The following is a 20,672-nucleotide window of genomic DNA, read 5'->3' as shown; positions in this document are numbered from 1 at the left end:
CTTCTGCATTAGATAGGGCTACTGAATTTTGTTTTCTACTGGACCAAGAAACTAATGAATTTCCAATGAATTGACATGTTCCAGAAGTGCTTTTCCTATCCACTCTACAGCCTGCAAAGTCAGAATCTGAATAACCAATAATTTCAAATGAAGAGCTAAACTTAGGATATCAAATTCCTAAGTTTTGAGTTCCTAGTAAGTATCTTAAAATCCTTTTTACTGTTGTCAAATGTGATTCTTTTGGATCTGATTGAAATCTAGCACATAAGCAAACACTGAACATAATATCTGGTCGGCTAGCAGTCAAGTAAAGCAAAGATCCAATAATCCCATGAAGTTTCACTTGTTGGCAATCAGTCTTTACATTATGAACTTCAACACCGGAAGATACCAAAAAATGCTTCCAGTATTGTACCTTCTCAACGCCTGCCTGAACCAAAGACAGAACAGACTGCAATATGTTTGCGATCTGTCATTGCAGAAGAACATCAATTGAGGCCTTCATCCAATAGAGATTTTGCTGAAACAAGGATGCCAGGTTCAACCAGTGCTCTTGAGGGGCCAGATTGTATTTTTGTTAGACTCCCATATGATTTTACTAAAGTGCAGGTACGAGGGTTGCTTGAATCATTTGGGGCCCTTCGAGGCTTTGATTGGGAAGCATTTACTGGGAACTACAATGACTATTTTGGTTTGGCGACTGATGACGATGTGATAGTTTATGTGATGCTTGTGAATGATGTTAGTCATGGATTGTACACCAAGGCTATTAACATGGGTGAAGATGTCTGTGGAATGCCAACCTTGCTCCAAAGCATTTGTGAATGTCGTGATTGGATCACTCATAAGTTTGCCGCAGATTCGTTGATTGTGGTTGCCCCTTATTCAGGCCAAGTGATTTCCAATGGGAATTCTACCCTATTTGAGCCTCTTAAAGCTTGCTCTTTTGATAAGGTAAAACCTGTGAGAGGTGGCTTGATAAAGGTGTTGCATGTTTGGAGAAGAAATTCAGACAAGGGTGACACTACGGTACCCGAGGCATCAATGGAAAGGAAAGTCACTCATTTCGGCAATAATGAAAACAAAATCTTCGATCCGGGAATCTGTCTTCTGCAACTTCTTTGTCAATAATGCATCTCGACGGAGTCGAGCTCTTTTTTACGCAAGGGGAGAATGATATAGGAACTTCTTAGCTTTATTGTGCTTAGGGACTAGTTTGCCTTCCTTGCTCTAGAGACTTCTATTTTTCCTCTTTAAATAGGTCCAATGTAAGGTTTTGAGGATCATTGAATGATATATACATCCCTTTGAAGCTTGTGAAGCTCTCTTCTTCTTCTTCCCTGGATTGGGAATCCTAAAATCCTTCTTGCAGGTATCATCTTCCGACGATCCACTACATCACCATCCTTGTCCAGATAAAACACAACCAGATGTTTTTCGCCATTTTTTTATGCAGCAACAAAGAGAGGGAAAATTATTAGGTCCGGACACCGGATGAAGAGATACATTCAATGTCCAATAAAATATTGACACGTGGAATGTACACGTGTCCGCGGAATTTTATGTCAAGCACGTCAAAAGCGCAGGTAAATTGCAAGTAAAGTGCATGTAAAGCGCACTTAAAGCTCAATCAATGTGCACTTAAAGCGCAATAAAAGCACATTCAAAGCGTAGTCAAAAAACACAGTCCTCATGGCATATTTTAATTGGATATCCGGACCTATTTTTAGGTTCGATATCCAGACCTAATAATTTTTCCAAAGAGAGGAAATACTAAGGAAAGAATTACTAAACTTCCTCGCATTTCTTTCTTTCTAAATATAATACATACAACGACATATGGCTAAAAAGTAAGCATATTTATCCTGCTTAGTAATCCCATTCAGATCATTAAAATATTCAAAAGCTTGCATTATATTTGAAAGAATTAAAAAAATATGATAATTGTGGTAGTTTGTCACATTCATATTGAAAAAAGAGATGGGCTATACTTTTAATAGCTGAGAAATAAAGAGAGCAAGTAGGCTCAGCAACAATATGTATAATAATTAAAACATTTACACTTTTTTAACTCTCAAATTAGAGGTGTTCATATTTGTCACGACCAGAAAATCCGATTCCGAATCCAAACCGAAAATTCCGGGTTTGGGTCAACCCGTTTGAGAAATGGACCGGGTTCGGTATTTCGATCCGTTTGTAAAATCGGGTCGGATTTGAGTTGACCCAGAAATCTGAAAAATGACTAGTGACCCGCTGTAAACAGTAAACGAAATGGTGTATGCTTTCCCACACTCGCAATTCAACGTGAACTCCTGCTATCCCGCAGTTGCGATTCAACGCTTCCTGAAGCCAACGCAGCCGTCTCGCTGTCCCGTCGCCGGATTCTCTTCCTCACCGCCTCTCCCTCTCCCGCCGCTTGAAGCCGTTGGTCTAAACGTCCAAACCCTAGCCTTAACCCGACACAACCCGCCTCTCCCTCTCCCATTGCCTGAAGCCAACGCTGCCTCTCCCTGCTCCCGATGTCGCTACCGCCTCTCCTTACTTCGATCGGTGGTAGATTTATGGGATTTGACTGAATAAGTGTGACGGTAGACTTACGGGTTGAACAGCGTCAGGTTAGTTTCGAATTGGATCCGAATCCGACCCGTGATCCGATTTTAACACCCCTACCTCCAACTATAACCTGGAAGAGAAAATTGAATAACGCTAGGCGTTCCTCTTATGCCAAAAAATTAGAGTCATATCCATATATGCAGAATATAAAAAGTTTTTGAATATGGGCTTAGCAGATTTTAACCACAAAACATGACTGTAATAATTAGCATTAATAGAAATAGGCAAATAGCTACAATTTTGTCCTTCATAGCCACCGGTCAAAAATCAAGGATGTTCGAAGAACTATTGGATATAAAATTAGAAATGTTGGCACCAGAAGAAGCAGCTCTAAGAAGAAATTCATTAGTAAATTAGTAGATAATAGAACACCACTCTTCAAGGAGCAAATTATTAGGCCCGGTCACCGGACGTGTTCGGAGCCAATAAAAATACATCACATCACTTCCTACTCGATATTGAGCTCAATATTGAGCAGTACCGAGCTCAGTACTGCTCGGTATTCAACACTTTACAATACCGTTCTCAGTACTACTCGGTACTGTGAATACCGAACGTAAGCTGTGTCCGGTGTCCGAACCAAATAATCTCTTCATCCAAGGACCCGAAAAAAAAATAAAAAAAGTAAAGACCGTTGCTTATATCAATTTTAAAATATAAAAAAACCTTTAACTTTGAGGGTAGTTTTGAAAAAAAAAAAAAAAAAATTCATTTCATTATTAGCCTTTATAATTTTCCAAATAAATAAAAATCCAATTGCAAATACAATTATCGGAAGAGTTTAAGAAAATTTTTAATAGAATTTAATAAATTAATTTTATCGTTTTAAAAAAAATTGATTTGAATTAAATAATAGTGATACATTCATATATAGTATATAAAAAATTAAAAATTAAAAAGAAAATTATCTGTCTGATATATTCCCTTAAATATAATAAAAAATTAAATTGAAATTAAATTTTATCGATAAATTTAGCAAAATAAATTGTTGTTTATTTATTTGATACAAATTTAGTTTTATTTATTTATTTATGAGAATTGGACAAACATTTAATTGTTTTCATCAAATTTCATTTTAAATTTTCTCTGAAATTGGGTAAAATTTTTTGAATAATATTATATTTGGCACTAATTATTGTTGATTTAGCTCCTTGTCTTTGTTTTATATTATAGAAATGAATTTATAAGTAAAGTTTGACTTCATACTCTTGTTGAGTTAATTTTTTTTATTTTTAATTAATAATATTTTTTATAAGAATGATGACAATAAATTATAAAAAAATATGTGATTCAACTTCATAATCTCGAAAAAATAACTTTTTCTTTGAACCACTAAATCATAATTTTCTTTTCTTTTTGACAGACTGTTGTAGGCTTCAATATTTCTTTATTATCACGTCAATTGAGGATCTATTTGTGAAGGCTTCACCGTTTTATTAAGCTAGTTGTGAAATTGTTGTAGATAAATTAATTTCACTACTATAATTGAATAAAGCTATTAGAAAGTTATCCCAAACAGGCTTTGTGCCTAAAATTAGAATTGAATGAGCCACACTTTGCTAAGATCAATTTCTCCCTTCAATTTTCATTGAGATTCGTGCCCAATCAAGTTGGTTTTTATGTAACATATATTTTGTCCTCTATTTTTTAAGCATCGAAGCTTGTGTTGTCCAAAAATAAGAATATTCAAACAAATTTCTATCACCTCCGAAGAAATGTAAACGTTTGGCTTCGGAAGAGCTCAAAAGGCTCTGAAAGCTCGGCCTCCGAACCGTACGTGGGACGAGTGAATAAACCACAAAATTATTAGTTTTATTTTAAAAATATAATTATTTATATATTATACTCTTTTCAAAATATATCTATCAATTTTAAAACTAATTATAAACCTAATCTTATTCACAACACAAAGAATATGACTTTGATACTTCTTTTTTTTTGGAAGAAAAAAAGGTCATAGCATTACCCGTTCAAGAGATAATTAAAACCTTCCCTCATCACCTTTCTCATTAATTTGATGTGAGAAATTATGTTGATAACGAAGAGAGGTAGCATTCCTAACTAAAACACACATGGATTATAATTTTTTATTGGAATATTTAGACTAATTAAGGCAAATTCACACACACAACACATGCGTAAAACTTGAGCCCAAGACCTATTAATTGATAGCCAAAGCTCCCAATCAACTGACCAAGACAAGCTACGTCAAGTGGATTACAAGAGCTACGTCAAGTGGATTACAACTTGGTGATGTGCTTTTAAGCACTAACTTTTGTACTACAATTCATAGAGCCAAGCAAGAGGAAATTAATGCGATAGATTCAAATCTAGCTAGTGATAGATTTCCTTTGGTTGTCAAATACTAAAGACCAAAAAAGAAAAAAAACATAAAATAGGAAGGCCAGAAATTAAGATCAACTTCTTGCTATAAGGGTTTTGAGTAAATTTATTTGTAAAATCTCAAATCCATAACGTCATGTGGAAGTCGGGAGATATTATTCTGTGCGGGCGCCGAACGCAGTTCATCATCCAGAACCAACAAGAATGAGTCATGTCAGCGGTACTGAGCTTGGTACCGTGCCGCGGTACCAAGTAGTACCGAGCCGGGTACCAAGCAGAAGGTGACGTTACACATTCTGTTTAGTCTCCGAATAACGTTTGACATCCGCACAGAATAATTTCATGGAAGAGCCACTGCTCTTAAGTGAGTATAAAGTGAGCAAAGTGGTCAGTTGAGTTGTTTGGTTGGCGAAAATAATAGCTCATTGTTAAGAAATGCTTTCACCAATATCTTTGATTTGTTGCCTGAGAAGAGCTATGTCATGAGAAAATTTGAAGGGCTTTAAGACACATATAAATCATTTTTTATCATAATATAATCATACAAAGGTTTTTAAGTAAATAAAACTCATAAAGGTGATTGAGGATATCATTACAACTTTAAGATAAATTTTATAAAATTATAATTAGTCCAATTATATATTTATATATATAAAAGTGCACAATGACTAAACTAACTACATAAAAATAAAAATATTAAGTCAAATATATGATCAAATTATGAAATATAAATTAAGGAATGATAGTTATAACTAATAAACTATATTTCTAATACATTATTATAAAAAATATAATTTAGCTGTTTGAACATGTAAAGATTGATACGCCATGCAAAAATTATCTTGATATGGCACGAATCTCGAGGCAAAAATCAAGTTGGAAACTTCAAAAGTTAAATCCGGAAGCACATGAACTCCGATTTCAGTAAACTTACAGTCAAACTGAGCGTCTCGGAAATACGAACCCAACGACACCAAGATCAACCCAATCCGAGCCCAAATGAGTCTGAATCAAGGGCTCAAAGCTCTGTTGGAAGGTTTAATCAGCAATTTGAGTTACCAAACGGTCTCCGATTTTGACGAGCTTATACTCGAATCGAGCGGCTAGACGAAACGAATCCAACGAGCCCAAGATCGCCAAATTCCGACATCATTAAGGCCTTTAAATTTCCAACGAACGGTGCATGATCAAAGGATTCGATATTGGCCATCCATTCAAAACACTCCCAATTCGCCCATGATCTCGCGCCTATTTACGGGCTATGCCACTCCAGAAAAACTATAAATAGAGCCCTCATTCTACACCAAAGTGAATCAAGTGAAGAGAGAGAAGAAGAAGAGGAGAAAGGGGAAAAGGAGATTCCTCACCTCCTCGACCACCACCGGAGCTCTTCCTGCCGCCTGAAGACGCCAGAACTATGTCGGATATTCGGGAGAACGCCAGAATTCTGCCCAACTTTCATGAGATGCTGAAATTCTTCCCAATTTACAAGAGAATTCCCTCCTGACGCCGAAACTCCGCCCAAGTGAAGCCGGAGTTCTCTTCTGCCACCAAAGACAACGGACTTCTACCCGACGTCGGACCTTCACTCTTCGCCAAGTTTCTACCCGACGCCGGACTTCTACTGGTTATCAATCTTCGCTGGACCTCTATGCGAAGATGCATTTATTTCCATTACTGGACTTCTACCTGACGTTGTCCTACTGATCTTCGTCGTCAGACTACAGTCCTTCCGACCTCCGTCGCCAGCCGACTACGGTCCTCTTGGCTTATGTCGCCCGCCGACTACAGTCTTTCCGACCTCCGTCGCCCGCCGATTACGGTCCTCCTGACTACATTCTTTCCAACATCCGTCGCCCGTTGGATACGGTCCTCCTGACTTATGTCGCCCGCCGACTACAGTCTTTCTGACCTCCGTCGTCCGCGCGCCGACTACAGTCCTCCTGACTTACTTCGCCCGCCGACTACAGTCCTTCGTCGCCAGCTGACTACGGTCCTCCTGACCTACGTCGCCCGCCGACTGAAGTCCTTCCAACAAAGCGAATACGTCGATAGTAGCTCTTTGTATTTACATCATGTAATGTACTACATAAGATGTACATCAAGCTAAGGCCTTCTCCCAAGGAAGGGCCTCATTTGTAATCAACTACAAATACTAGTGGATTCGTTCGAACTGGGCTAGGCCTCGTGGTTTTTCCCCCTTTTTACAGGGGTTTTCCACGTAAAAATCTTGGTGTCTCATAAATGCTAGACCCACTCTCCTTATCTGATTGCGTGCCGGATTTTCGTACAATGCTAAGACGTTAAATATGATATTTCTTTACCGTCGCGAATACTCCTGGACGCAACAAAGATGATTTTAAAGATGATAAAATCAAGCTGGAATAAAGTTGGATCTAATGTGCACTATTTGTCAAATTCATTTTCAATCGCAAGCTTAGACTCATTGATATTACAACGCCAATATAATTTTTTAATTGTACAATGAATGATCAAATTCAATACACATAATGTATTTTAATATACAATTTAATATATAACAAATAAAATGAATGCTAAAAAAATATGAAGAAAAAAATCAATCTAATATAAAAAAATATGATGTTCCGGAGCTCTCCGAGGAAGGGGTTAATAAAGTTTATTGAGAAAAGGCGTCAATGAAAATGGTAGCATGTGAATGGGCAAATTATTAGATCCGGTCACTGGACCTAATAATAGGTCCGGACATCCAATTAAAACTTGCCACTTCGCCTGCACTTTGACTGCGCTTTTTGACTTCGCTTTAACTGTACTTTGGCCGTGCTTTACCTGCGCTTTGATTGTACTTTACCTGTGCTTTACATGCACTTTACATGCGCTTTTGACGCGCTTAACTTAAAAATAATATTTTATTAGTATCCGGATGTATCTCTACGTTCGGTGACTGAACCTAATAATTTGCAATGTGAAGGAGGGCCGCGTTTGCGCCAGGAGATTGCTGGGGAAAGGACTTGACCGAACTAATATTGTGTGGAGAAAGGGATTCATGGTTTCAGTTTGTTGCAGGAAAAACTTGCTAGGAACGATAATGTATGAAGGAAAGTGGGGTTAATGATGGGAGTTTGTAGATGCGATTTGTTATGTGTAAATAAGAGATGGGTTGGGATATGCGATCACTAAAGAAAGACTCTGTAGATTTGATGATGTGAAGGAGGGAGAGGCTCCAACAATATCCGAATTCTAATATATTCAAATCAATTTCAAATAATTCAATTTCAAAAGTCTGTCCATGAATACAAAAAGTTTTCTTATATTTAGAATAATTTCATTTGAAATAAACATTTATATATATTTCTCTAAGAAAAAATGATGATGATGATGTATATATATAACACCAATCAGAAACCGTCACGTCATTTAATGTACAATTCATATCTAATATGACGGCTCCTAATTAACCTCAGAATGCGTTTAATATCCGCACGTAATAATCTCTCACATATATGAGGTATAAAAAACAAATTTCTACTAGGCTTAAGGGTCAATAAAATACCAACCGTTGTTCCTCCAGTGTCCCTAGTATTGATACGACATCGCAAGATGTGAAGGAGGGAGAGGCTCCAACAATATCCGAATTCTAATATATTCAAATCAATTTCAAATAATTCAATTTCAAAAGTCTGTCCATGAATACAAAAAGTTTTCTTATATTTAGAATAATTTCATTTGAAATAAACATTTATATATATTTCTCTAAGAAAAAATGATGATGATGATGTATATATATAACACCAAACAGGAACCGTCACGTCACTTAATGCACAATGCATATCTAATATGAAGGCTCCTAATTAACCTCGGAATGTGTTTAATATCCGCACGTAATAATCTCGGTATAAAAAACAAATTTCTACTAGGCTTAAGGGTCAATAAAATACCAACCGTTGTTCCTCCAGTGTCGCTAGTATTATCCAAATTCCAATTAAATAAAATGGATTATTCGGTAAATATCCAATTGGCATAGGGCATTTATGGACATAAATATGCGCAACGGATAAGTCGAAGTTCCTCGAGCTTTGGCTTCCGGTTCTTCTTAGGCTTCACAGCTCTAGCTTTGGCGAGGACTAATAGATGGTAATGGGCATCGGGTAAATAGACAAAAACTAGTTTCTTTTTCTCTTCTTCTTCTACTTTTTATTTTGCTTTAAATCTGTAGAAGAATCGTATTCTAGGATAATCCTTCTTTTCTCATTTAATATCTTGAAATTGCAAAAACAAAATATATTTTTGTGAGTTCTGAGTTGATTATTTAGGGGGAGTTTTTTTTCCGTGGTGCTAGTTTAGGGATTCAATTGGTAAATTTATCTCCAAAAGTTTTCCTGAAATCTCATTGTACAAAATTACTTTCGAAACCTTTGCTTGTCGTGTCAATATGAAAAATATTGAATTGGAAAAATGGAGAAGTGTGATAGCTGGAAACGCCCATTTACTGAAATTATGAAAAGTGGTATATTTGTTGTGAAATCCAAGTTTGGTTCTTTTCCAGAATTAGGGTTTTTTATTTTAGCAGAGCAACTAAAAAAAAACTCCAATTTTGCTATTATATTCTTCTATTCGTCTTCATATATTGTGATTTGACTACGAATATTGTATTATACTGATCTTTTATTGAAATCCTTTAGCAGCTTCTCATGATCATAAAGGGGATATTCAGGAGGTATGAAAGATGGAATCCAGTGCACCCAACGCTGGGTTCATTTTGGGGCATGGGGATTGGAATTGGTTGTGGCGTTGGATGGGGTCCTGGGTTTGGTCCAGAGGTAGTTGGCTATGTTGGTGCCGGCTGTGGTCTGGGATTTAGTGTTGGTGTTACTCTGGCTGGGATTGGGATTGGCCTTCCAGTGAATGGAGTCGATCAAAACCCACACAATGGTGAGTTTTTGCTTTCATGTCTTAAATTACGAGGGAATTTTTATCGATTTTATCCACATTGAAACACTTGATATTCTTTGTTTTGTCATTGATTTTGAAGAGATCATCTGGTTCAAGATGAATCGAGCTAGAAAGAGTAAACTGTTTGTATTAGTCAATTTTCTTATCTTCTTATGTATTTATGAAGATAGTTGCTTTTTTCTTTGTATATTCAGGATGAAATTCATACATTGAGAGAGTGGCTTCATATATATTTTTTTGTTTATGTTGAACCTTCAGCTGATCTTCCTCTTGCGAAATTGGATATTATATATGATGCATTTGAATACTCAATTTTCTAAGAATATCATATGAACTTCATTTAACAAAAGTAGTTTTAATTTTAAACTGACTAAAAATATGGACAAATGGAATCGAAAAGTCAAGCAAATAAAAAACAAATAGATTTGTTAAAAGTTTTTAACTTAATGAAATAACTTTTTGTGAGTTTTGTAATGTGATTTTAGGAGAGAGTTTGACACACAATATATACTAGTTGTTATAGATATATATCTAGAAGTATATGGAAGAATCCCAAAGGAGTAAATGTATTAGGATAAAATGATGGAAGTTGAAAGGTGATAAATCCAAATCTTTCAAAACGGGCTATTGATTTTGATAAATTTGAACTTACAATCTAAATTTAAGTGGAATAATGTGTCTGGTTAAATTAAATAAATTACTATAAATTTTTTGAGATGTTTGCAATATTTTGTATATACAGATACTTAATATTACAATGAAAAATTATATTAATGAAAAGAAAGTTCTCTTAAAAATCTCAAAAAGAGAAAAAGAAAAAAATCAACAACAATAATATTAAGCTTTTATCCCACTACATGGGGTTGACTACATGAATCATTTTTCTTCATTGTGTCCTGTTAAGAGTCAAATTCTCATTTAAATCTAATAAAGAAATCTTATTTCTAAAATTTTATAATCATTTTAGGTCTACCGCTACCTTTCTTAATACAAATTAAATCTAATACATCTACTTTCCTAACTGAGTCAGCAAAAGACCACCGTTTAATGTGACCAAACCATCTAAGGTGACTCTCTCTAATCTTATGTTCCATTGGAGCCACTCCAACCTTTTCACGTATATGCTCATTTCGTATCCTATTTTTAAGAGTAAAATCACTCATCCACCTGAGGATCCTCTTCTCTGCAATACTCAACTTAATATTATGCTTCTCTTTTAATGGACAACATTATGCACCATAAGCATTGCAAGTCTCACCACCATCTTATAGAATTTTCCCTTAAATTTGAGGGGGACTTTTCTATCACACGACAAGTCTGATGCATTCCTCCACTTCAACCATCCAACCTGTATTCTACTAATAATATCCCTATCTATTTCACCATCACTCTTAACAATATACCCAAGTTATCTAAAATGTGCAATGTTATTGATAACTTGATCGTCCAAAGTCAAAATTCCCCACTAGATCTATTATTACTAAAATTTCATTCCATATATTCAGTTTTAGATCTACTTGAACGAAAACCTTTATACTCTAAGGTTGACCTCTATAATTCAAGTTTCCTTTCAACTTTGTCTCTAGTCTTATCAATAAGAAGAATATCATCAGCAAAAAGCATACACCAAGGTACAATCTCTTGCAAATGTCTAGTGAGAACATCCATGACTAAAGCAAAAATATATGGGCTTAAGGCTAACCCTTGATGTAATCCAACTAACATAAGAAAATATTTGGTCAAACCCCCTTTTGTTTGAACACAAGTAACTACTCCTGCATGCATATCTTAAATGATTTGAATATAAGCATTATTAACCTCTTTCTTTTCTAGAACTCTCAATAGCACTTCTCTTGGAACTTTATCATATGCTTTCTCTAAATCAATAAATATCATATTTAGATCCTCCTTGTTCCCTCTATACTTATCCATCAAACCTCTCAATAAATGTATAACTTCCATAGTAGGCCTACCCGGCATGAATCCAAATTGATTTTGAGAAACATTAGTATCACACTGCAACCTGTGCTAAATGAACACTAGCAAAAAAAAGAAGGTGAATGATCCATAGTAGACCACTCCAACCTTTTCGCGTAAACACTTTTTAAATATTTCAACTGAGTTTGATTCTCAAAATTATGAATTGTACCTGTCCATAGGCAAACACACAGCTCTTATATCCAGACATGCAATTTTCAACCATTGGAAGTCCAGCCACTCAAAATAGCATCTCCTGCATGCAAGTTCCAGTGTTTTAAACCAAAGGTGGAGAATAAAGTGTCCGCTTTACAAAGAAATAGTAGAAAACCTGATTGACAGTTTCGCATGCTACATAATCAAACATAAATCGAGTTTCTGATTGTCCAATCCATGTAATACTTTGTGCACTTTCCTGCTTTATGCATCTACTGTAACCATGCAGACTTCTCTCCATGTTGTTGATAGGACGAACTCGAATCACTACCTGAGTAGATAAACACATGGCTTCAGTATTTTCAGTAAAATGGCATACATAACTAGTTTTTTGTGTTGTGTATTTTATGTATTCCATTTTGTAATCAACTGGTAACTCTTACTTGTAAAGAAAATGCATAATGCCTTTGAAGCTATGAAGAACAGAAAAATAAATATTGCAACCTATGTTCAGCATTTTAAGTAGATATCCAGGTTTTGAACTTTTTGGTCAGGTGGCAGTAAGTACAAAATTCGACCAAAATCCAGGGAACTATATTATAAAAATTGTTAATGAAATTCAACAGTCTATTTTCAGTAATACATGTATCCTAATTCCTACAAGCATTTTATATTCCTTACAACTTCATATGCTCGAATCCTTTTCCTACTATTAAACTTCCGAAAAGATGTTGTTAAGAATAAAATAAAAAAAAGGACACGGCGTTTATTGAAGCAATGAGGCCAAGACAAAGAATTGTACCTGTACATTGTGATCCATCCAGGCTCGAAATGAGGCACTTCAGCTGAAGCATAGATTGGTGGAGCTGCAAATGACAATGGTATCCCTTTAGATGATACCAAAAAATCCATCGCGCTTACTGTTCCTCCACACTGTGTAGTGCGAGAGTTGCTAAGCCCATTGAACATGGGCTTAGTAATGCTCTTGGTGGGCGTGCTTTGCGTCGTGCTTGTACCATAATGAACTGATGAGGCTTTCCCACCAGTTGTAAAGGAGCGCGTAGTAGCAACACAGTAATCATTCCCAATGTTCTGCGGATGGATCGCCATTAGCGGTGCTAGGGGTGGAAACTGGAATGATCCATGATTGAACGAATAATCTATACTCTCCGGAGAAGTCAATCTTGGTTGTTCGCTCTTTGGGACCCATCCAAACCTGCCCTTACCCACTGCCAATTTTTCCGGCGTGCATAATTGGAAGAACTGATTTGACCCTTTCGTGTGGCTCTTAGAAGGGGTTTTTTGGTTCCTCCTCCTAAATGAGTTTCTTGATCCAATCCCAAGTTACAATTTCAAACCGGTTCTTTAATTGTGCTAAAATGAGGTCTTGAGGGATCCGCTTCCTCTTGAGAAGCAAATAAAATGGTCTGATCCGCTGGGAGATTCTCGTTGTTTCCTTCGTTGGTATGGTTCTTCCCTTCCCGGAGTTTCGTCGGAAGATTTTCAAATCCCTTAACATTCTTAGTAGAAAAAAAAAGTGAACTTCAAATAGGAAGAAAGTATGAGGATCCACATGAAAAAGGAAATTGTAAAGAATGGAATGTCGGCGTTGTGATATCACTGGTTGAGGTGGAGGGAGTGTTAAGGTTACATGGCATTTTTCTTAAGAGAAGCACCGCCTATCATCCACAGACAGACGGACAAACGGAGGTGGTGAACCGAAGTGGAGATCTATTTGAGGTGTTTTGCTTCTGAAACACCACGTATGTGGGAAAAATGGTTACCATGGGCCGAGTTTTGGTATAATACTTCGTACCATTCTACTTCTTGTATGACTCATTTTAAGGTGTTGTATGGAAGAGTCCCCCCACACTTAGTGTATTTTGGGAGAGGAAGCACATCAGTCTCTTCACTTGAGCAGTACTTAGAGGAGAGGGACAAGGTGTTGGAAGAGTTAAAGAAACATCTGTTGAGGGCACAACAAATCATGAAGAAGCAGACATATACACATAAGAGAGATATATAATATGAAGTGGGGGAGAAAGTGTTCTTGAAACTAAGGCCCTACAGGCAGAGATCAGTTGTTAATATGAGGAACGAGAAATTGGTCCCGAGGTACTTTGGTCCCTACGAGATTATGGACAAGATCGAAGCAGTAGCATATCAATTGAAGTTACCCCCATCTGCCATCATACACCCAGTCTTCCATGTGTCGCGGTTGAGAAGAGCTCTAGGGGAGCATGCAGTTAGTGCGGAGTTGCCAGCTACATTGACAAAGGAGTTGGAAGTGGTCTTAGAACCACTGGAATTAAGAGAGGTCAGATCGGGTAAAAGGGAAACAAGGAAGTGCTTATCAGATGGAAGGATCTTCCCGATTTCGAGGCCACTTGGGAGCCCGATGAGAGAGTGAAGCTCCAGTTTTCTTATTTTCACCAAGAGGGCAATGCGAGTCTTTGGGAGGGAAGTAATGTTATGCCTGCCCAAGAGGGGCCGGCTGCTCCTATTGAATCGGTCCCTAGTGGACCGGTTTACTACTACAGCCGCCGGCCCAAGAAAGGGAGAGAGAAGGGGCCGGCTACTCTTATGGGGTCTGGACCTTGATTAAAGATTTCTTTGGAGGGAAATATTTGAATTAGGGGCGGCTGTTTAGGAATTTTGTATTTTTCATTTGACTTTAATTAGTTGATAATGCTACAATTAGGGTTTCATCTTGAATTGGAATCTGAAATTTGAGATATTTTGTGTGCTTGGGCTCTAGTCTCTCGGCTAGAGATTTGGAGAGTCGTTTCTTTCTCTCGAATTGAAGAAATGTGTATCTTTTGTTGTTTTTCTGCATCCGTTAGTGGAATCATTCATTTTTCTCTCCGATTTTCTTAGTTTCCTCAAGGTTGGTTCTATCAAGTTGCTGTTTTGTTTCGAAAACAATAGCTTTTCTTCTTTTGGGTATGTGTTTTCTATCAAAGTTTTATAAGACATTGGGAATTCTATTTAAGTTTTGAACTTATTATCCACAAATTGAAATAGTTCATTGAACTTTGGATGATGTGTTATGTCTGATAAATCAGTATGCATCAAGTTGGGATTTGATATCATCTATAACTTATTATTTAATTCATTTGTGAATAGATTTGTAGGCATGAATTCTTTTGTAGCACTAACAGAACTTTAGAAAATCATAAATTTAATTTATCTTCATATTGAGTTTAGGCATAGTGGATTTGTACATTTATTTCCCCAGAATATGTATGATTTGTATGAGATTATTTACGGAGTTTAGCTATTAACTATGAAAACCATAGATATGAATAAAAGCTAACTTGCAATATATTACTTTCTCTGTTTGATGTCTTGTCCAATTACTTGTCAATGTATTTTTACATCATACTTCTATATTTTGTGTCAGCTGTTGTCACCATTCATTACTATGAAGAACTACATTTTTATTTATTTTCTTTAGCATGATAACTAGAAGAAAATCGTCCTTTCTCTTTTCCAAAACTCAATGACAAAATTTGATGGTCCTTCTTGCCGGTTCTTCCTACCCCCCCTACATGGCATGTAATGATCAATTTTTTTTTTGTTTATATTACTGTACATCTTTATTAAAATCATTCCATTTGGGTTCAAATTCAAATTCAAGCTTGTGCTTCTAAAGTATGATTGATTCCATTTTGTATAAGTAGAAATGTCCTCATGTCTTGATTATTCGACAAGTTTTACGCTTGCTGTCGACTACCTAACGCAACCCTCCACTTTTCTCATCCAGGATTTGGGACCTGGCAACGGCAGTGGAGTAGCTCCAGTGGAAGATAAGATTAGAGAGAGTCGCCTTAGATGGTTTGGTCACATTAAATGGAGGCCTTCCAATAACCCGGTTAGGAAAGTTGAGGTTTTAATTTTGTCTTATGTTAAGAAAGGTAGAGGTAGACCTAAAAAGACTTGGTTAGAAAATATTAGAAATGATCTTTCTTTATTAGATTTAAATGAGATTTTGACTTTTAATAGGACACAATGGCGAAAAAGGATTCATGTAGCCGACCCCACGTAGTGGGACAAAGGCTTGCTGTTGTTGTTGTTGTTGTAGAAATGTCCTCATGATTTCACATAAAAGAAATTTGCTGGTATTTAATGACAAAACTGTATTAAGGTACAAGTTTAGAAGTTATAGAAATCAGTAATTCGCGGGTTCAGTAAATTAGACAACTTTGCTATGCTTTAAAATGCATTTGACATAACGTGCATTTTCCTAATATACAATGTTTTTTTCTTCATAATCATTAACGAACCGGTTCATATTCCAGGCTTTATAACCAGCAGTGGTACTTTGGAACTGGCAAGATCTAATGCTCTTTGGATGATGAGTAGTGTGACCGTTGGTTTGAGACATTTATCTCCATGTATGTCATTCCTGATGAAGGAAACTTTTGGGCGCCTTTCAAGCTTAAAGTATAAAGCCTCATTGCTTCAGCCCATTGAACTAAACAAGTTGAACAGAACCATTTCAAGCCATGTTAAATCAACAGTTGAATCTTTTCAAGACTTCAGAGATCAGGGCTGGCCTCCTGGGCAAGGTATAAAAGCTTTTCTTTGTATGCTGATGTAAAATTTTCATAAATTTTGCTTCTTTGAAATATTTGTGAACGTATATTCTGGCTTCACCTTTTTATGCATTTGTGGATGTAAGGCTGTGGATGTTGCTATCTACGTGGTCTCCTTTTTATTTTTATTTTTTAAATTAGGCTTTACTGCTAGCATTAGCATTATCTATTTTCTGAACTATTTATGTTTCTTTTAAACTAAGTTGAAGGCTTAGAATGTTAGTCTCACAGATCTAAGGATTGTTGCTTTTAAGATTTGATGTTAGCAATACTAGTATCCAATTTTTATGATGTAGTTGGATCAAATGTCTTTCGTGGAAAGATACCAGGAAAAGAAAAGGGTAGAGAGAGAGAGAGAGAGAGAGAGATTAGGTCTCACTAGTTCTCTTAAGTGCATGGGTTTGCATTAGTCCCGATTGAATCCCACATTGAAGGGTGAGTCAAATGGAGCTAGGGAGAGAGAGAGAGAGAGAGATTCTAAGGAGAATCTTAAAGAGTTTGAGAGATGCTTTAGTGGGACAGAGTTTCAATACAAAGTACATGATCAAATGATGCTTGTGCTTGATCTATATCCCCTATTTATAAGTAAGAATGAAGGTCCTCGATACATAATTGGTTACATAGTCTTATTACATAAAAATACATCACTTGGACTCATATAGTGATGCAACCTAAGTTTCTAAATATTTTATGGATAACACTTGAGAATGCAATTAGAAAATTCTTCCTTTCAACAAAGCATAAACATCCACATGTTAAAAAAAAACTAAAAGTAGAAACAAATTTTATGAAACAGCTTACGAAATCTATAGGGAAAAACATATAGGAAAATGTAAATAAGGCTACCCTCAGAACAACAAACAAGTGGTCACCTCACATGCAAAGTTCGAAAAAATTAGGATAGGTTCTCAAAGGAAAGATCTAACTCAGAATCCACCATTGAAACGATCTGGCACAAGTCCACCCTCCTCCAGCAAATACCAACCAAAACGTGGCAGCAAACACCACTAAGCTCACAAGAGAAGATGGATACATATGAGGCAGGAACTGTGGAAAGAGAAAAAGAGGTAGAAAACCGAGACGAAGTAGTAGAAGAAAAGGGGAAATGAGGCTAGCTCGCAAGCTAGAAGAACCTGTAGGTTTGTATGCAAACACTTCACTAAAAACTCCCTAAACCGTAGGAAAACAACCCCTATTTATAGGGAAAAGAGCAATTAATGTAGGAAGTTAAAACATCTCTCATCCAACCACTAGGAACACATCAAAACCACAACAAAACCGAAGGGACAGCTGCCTAGGGAAAACTGAAGCATCAACACAACAACCAATGAACATAGAACCGAAGGGACATTTGCTAAGGGGGAAACCAAAGCATCAACACAACAACCAATGAACACAGAAACCGAAGGGACAGCTGACAAGGGGGAAATCGAAGCATCAACGTAGCAGCCAATGAACATAGAAACCGAAGGGACAACTGCCAAGGGGGAAAAACGAGGAAAAAAAGGCCCACGAGGAATCAACCCAGCAGCCAACCAAGGGAAAACCAAAAAAAAACAAAGTGAAGGAAAGGGAGAGACAATCCTAAGAGCACCAACCTAGCATGATCATCGGTTGTCTTCCATCATAGGGTAACCAAAATAAAAATTACAATACATAATCAATCAAAGTCATAAAAAAGTACATAAATAGTTGACTAAATCATATTAGCTATTTGTGTAGCAAGCAAGTATTGCTCGTAATTAGCCGGTAGTTGGGAACTTCAAGCGAGCTCCAGATTATGGATGAGCATCTTTTGTGAATTCTTTTGCCAAGAACCCCTAGTTGATCGGCGAGTACTTAGGATGAGTAACCGAGCTCCTTGTACAAATAGCTTTGGTGATTAGGCAGTGCCATGAGTCGTTGTGCAAGTTCAGTAGCTCACTATTATTTCTTGGCGATTTGAGATATTTGACTTTGGATCAATCTATCTTAGGTTACTTGAAGCTTAGCAAGTCCCAGTTGTTGATGATGGTTTAAACCTATTCATGATCATTGACTTGTTGAACCTAATGCAAGTTCTAATGCTGAAAAGATAAGAAAAAAGATATTGAAATTTTTAAAAACCCAATATAGCTTTTGGTGTTTTAGACTTGATATGGTGTGTTGACTCTACAAAATGAATTGATCTTCAACAGGTTGTTGACATGTCAAAACAATGCTTTTGAATGCGTGCATTGTGGTTAATTTTGGATAGATTTGTTTCTTCTGCTTCTATCAACATTTTTGTCTTAAGTTTCTTCTGAGCTCTTGATTATGCAAAAAGATAAAGAAGTTCGATCAACTTCAAGCTCTACTTAGGCTGGTTAAATCAGGAGTTTGCAAAGAATATAACTTCAGTATTGCTGAGGGATCTACATCGACAAAGATGCCTTTATTGAAGAAAGTTAAGATCGAACCAGAAAGGAAAGGTCTTGACGAGCTAGGTCCTCCATTAAGCAAGGTGATTGCTAAAGAAAGCTTTAGGACTAATAGGACTATTGCTAGGAAGGTTCTTGATAAATTGAGGTTGCTACGAAGGAATTGGACACTCTAAGTAACCATAAAAAGTACTCCAACGATGGAGCTTAGAATTAAAATACCCCCTTTTTTTTTTAGAATTGAAATACCCCTTGAACCATGATTGAGTGAAAAATTCAACATTCTAGAGTTTTCCATTGCAGCAAAAATCAAAAGTTTTTTGTGGCATCAGAGTTTGACATACTTTACAATAAGGTTCTGGTCTCTGATCTAATATATGACCTTGCAAAAGGCTTAAACAAGGCAACTCTCTTGGTGCTTAGGCCAACTTCAATGGAAATTGGGGCTGAGTTCTTTGAAGTCGTCCTACTAGAAAATGATCAAGTCGAGAGTGTGAGAAATCAGTAAGGAGCAGCTTGCCTGATAATAATGACAATCACTTTTGCAGCGGACCAAGCAGGTGATGTTGACTTTCACTTGCGTTGTTGGCGAGCACAAGTTAAATTCGATAGTCACAACAACTTTTGACAAGGAAGTGTTTCCAGCCATAAAGATGGGAAATTTTGAAGCAGCTTCCTCCACCATGAAGTCACCTGAGGGGGAGTCTTGCATGTTGAACCTTGTGAGTAAGTTTGAGGAGTTTCTTGTCAAAATTGAGTCCCTAAAGATGGTGGCAAGAAATTTTGAAGTCACCACAGAGATCTTAAAGGCTAGAACGGCGGAACAAATGAAGTTATTTATGAAGAGGATTGAAAACTTTGAAGCCTTCAACCAAATCGATAGTGTGTGCCTTGTTGAAATAGAAGCCAGGCTCAACTAGCATCTTAGTTGCCTTGTCGAGATGCATGATAGGTTCTACCAAAGTTTTCACAAAGGGCCAATGGGTTAAGGATTATTTTGATGAGGAAGTTCTTAGTTGGATTTCAAAATATGTTAATTAACAACCTGTGCCAAGTTCATTCTATGTCAATTGATCCAGAGATCTTCCTTGATGAGGGCTTTACTATTAGAGTTTTAGAGATTTTCAAGCTCCCCAGCTCACTTTTGATATGGATTTGTTCTTTTATTGAGCCTAGTTCAAACTCGGCTTATGGATTTGTGTTTTTATTGAAACTAGTTCAAACTCGGCTTGTTGTTGACCCGTAACTTTAAAAAAAAAAAATGAAAAATAAAAATACCTGTCCGGCGCCGAATTCAGCACGTCGCCGACATGTCCGCGTCATTTCTCCCACGTTCACCTCTCTATCGCATTAAGTGTCGAAGAAACGAGATTGCCCACTCTCTCGTTTGACTCTTTCACTGACTCTCGCTCTTGCTCTCGCTCATTCCCTCTCCCCACCTCTCGTATGCTCCTTCATCGTCGCTCGGCTCTGCTCCTTCGACGACTTATCCTTCCTATCGGATCGGAAGTTACAGAGCTTTGATCGGAAGAAACAACTGAAGCTCGTTGGTTCGGCACCTTCGTGGACGCTCGACTTTGCTTTTCTCGACAACTTTCCCTGGCTGTCGGATCGGAAATACAGCATTTTGATCGGAGGCCACAACAGGGAGCTC

The 20,672-nt window shown here is 36.9% G+C and overlaps 1 protein-coding gene across 2 annotated transcripts; it reads left to right on the top strand.

Annotated features, from left to right (window-relative positions):
• Positions 1-8,971: 8,971 nt before the first annotated feature.
• LOC110111386 (cadmium-induced protein AS8) lies at positions 8,972-16,639 on the top strand. 2 transcript variants are annotated; one of them, XM_020843230.2, is made up of 3 exons: positions 8,972-9,083; positions 9,621-9,867; positions 16,323-16,639. In XM_020843230.2, exons 2-3 carry the CDS (start codon positions 9,627-9,629, stop codon positions 16,622-16,624), a joined length of 543 nt encoding a protein of 180 aa, XP_020698889.1. In that variant the 5' UTR covers positions 8,972-9,083; positions 9,621-9,626; the 3' UTR covers positions 16,625-16,639. The 2 variants fall into 2 exon arrangements, with proteins under 2 accessions (XP_020698889.1, XP_020698888.1); XM_020843229.2 differs by having other exon boundaries at positions 8,992-9,083; positions 9,618-9,867.
• The last annotated feature ends 4,033 nt before the right edge of the window (positions 16,640-20,672 follow it).

The sequence above is a fragment of the Dendrobium catenatum genome, unplaced genomic scaffold (assembly GCF_001605985.2).
Source record: "Dendrobium catenatum unplaced genomic scaffold, ASM160598v2 fragScaff_scaffold_464, whole genome shotgun sequence".
NCBI lineage: Eukaryota > Viridiplantae > Streptophyta > Magnoliopsida > Asparagales > Orchidaceae > Dendrobium > Dendrobium catenatum.
This window is presented reverse-complemented; position numbering and strand designations above follow the sequence as displayed.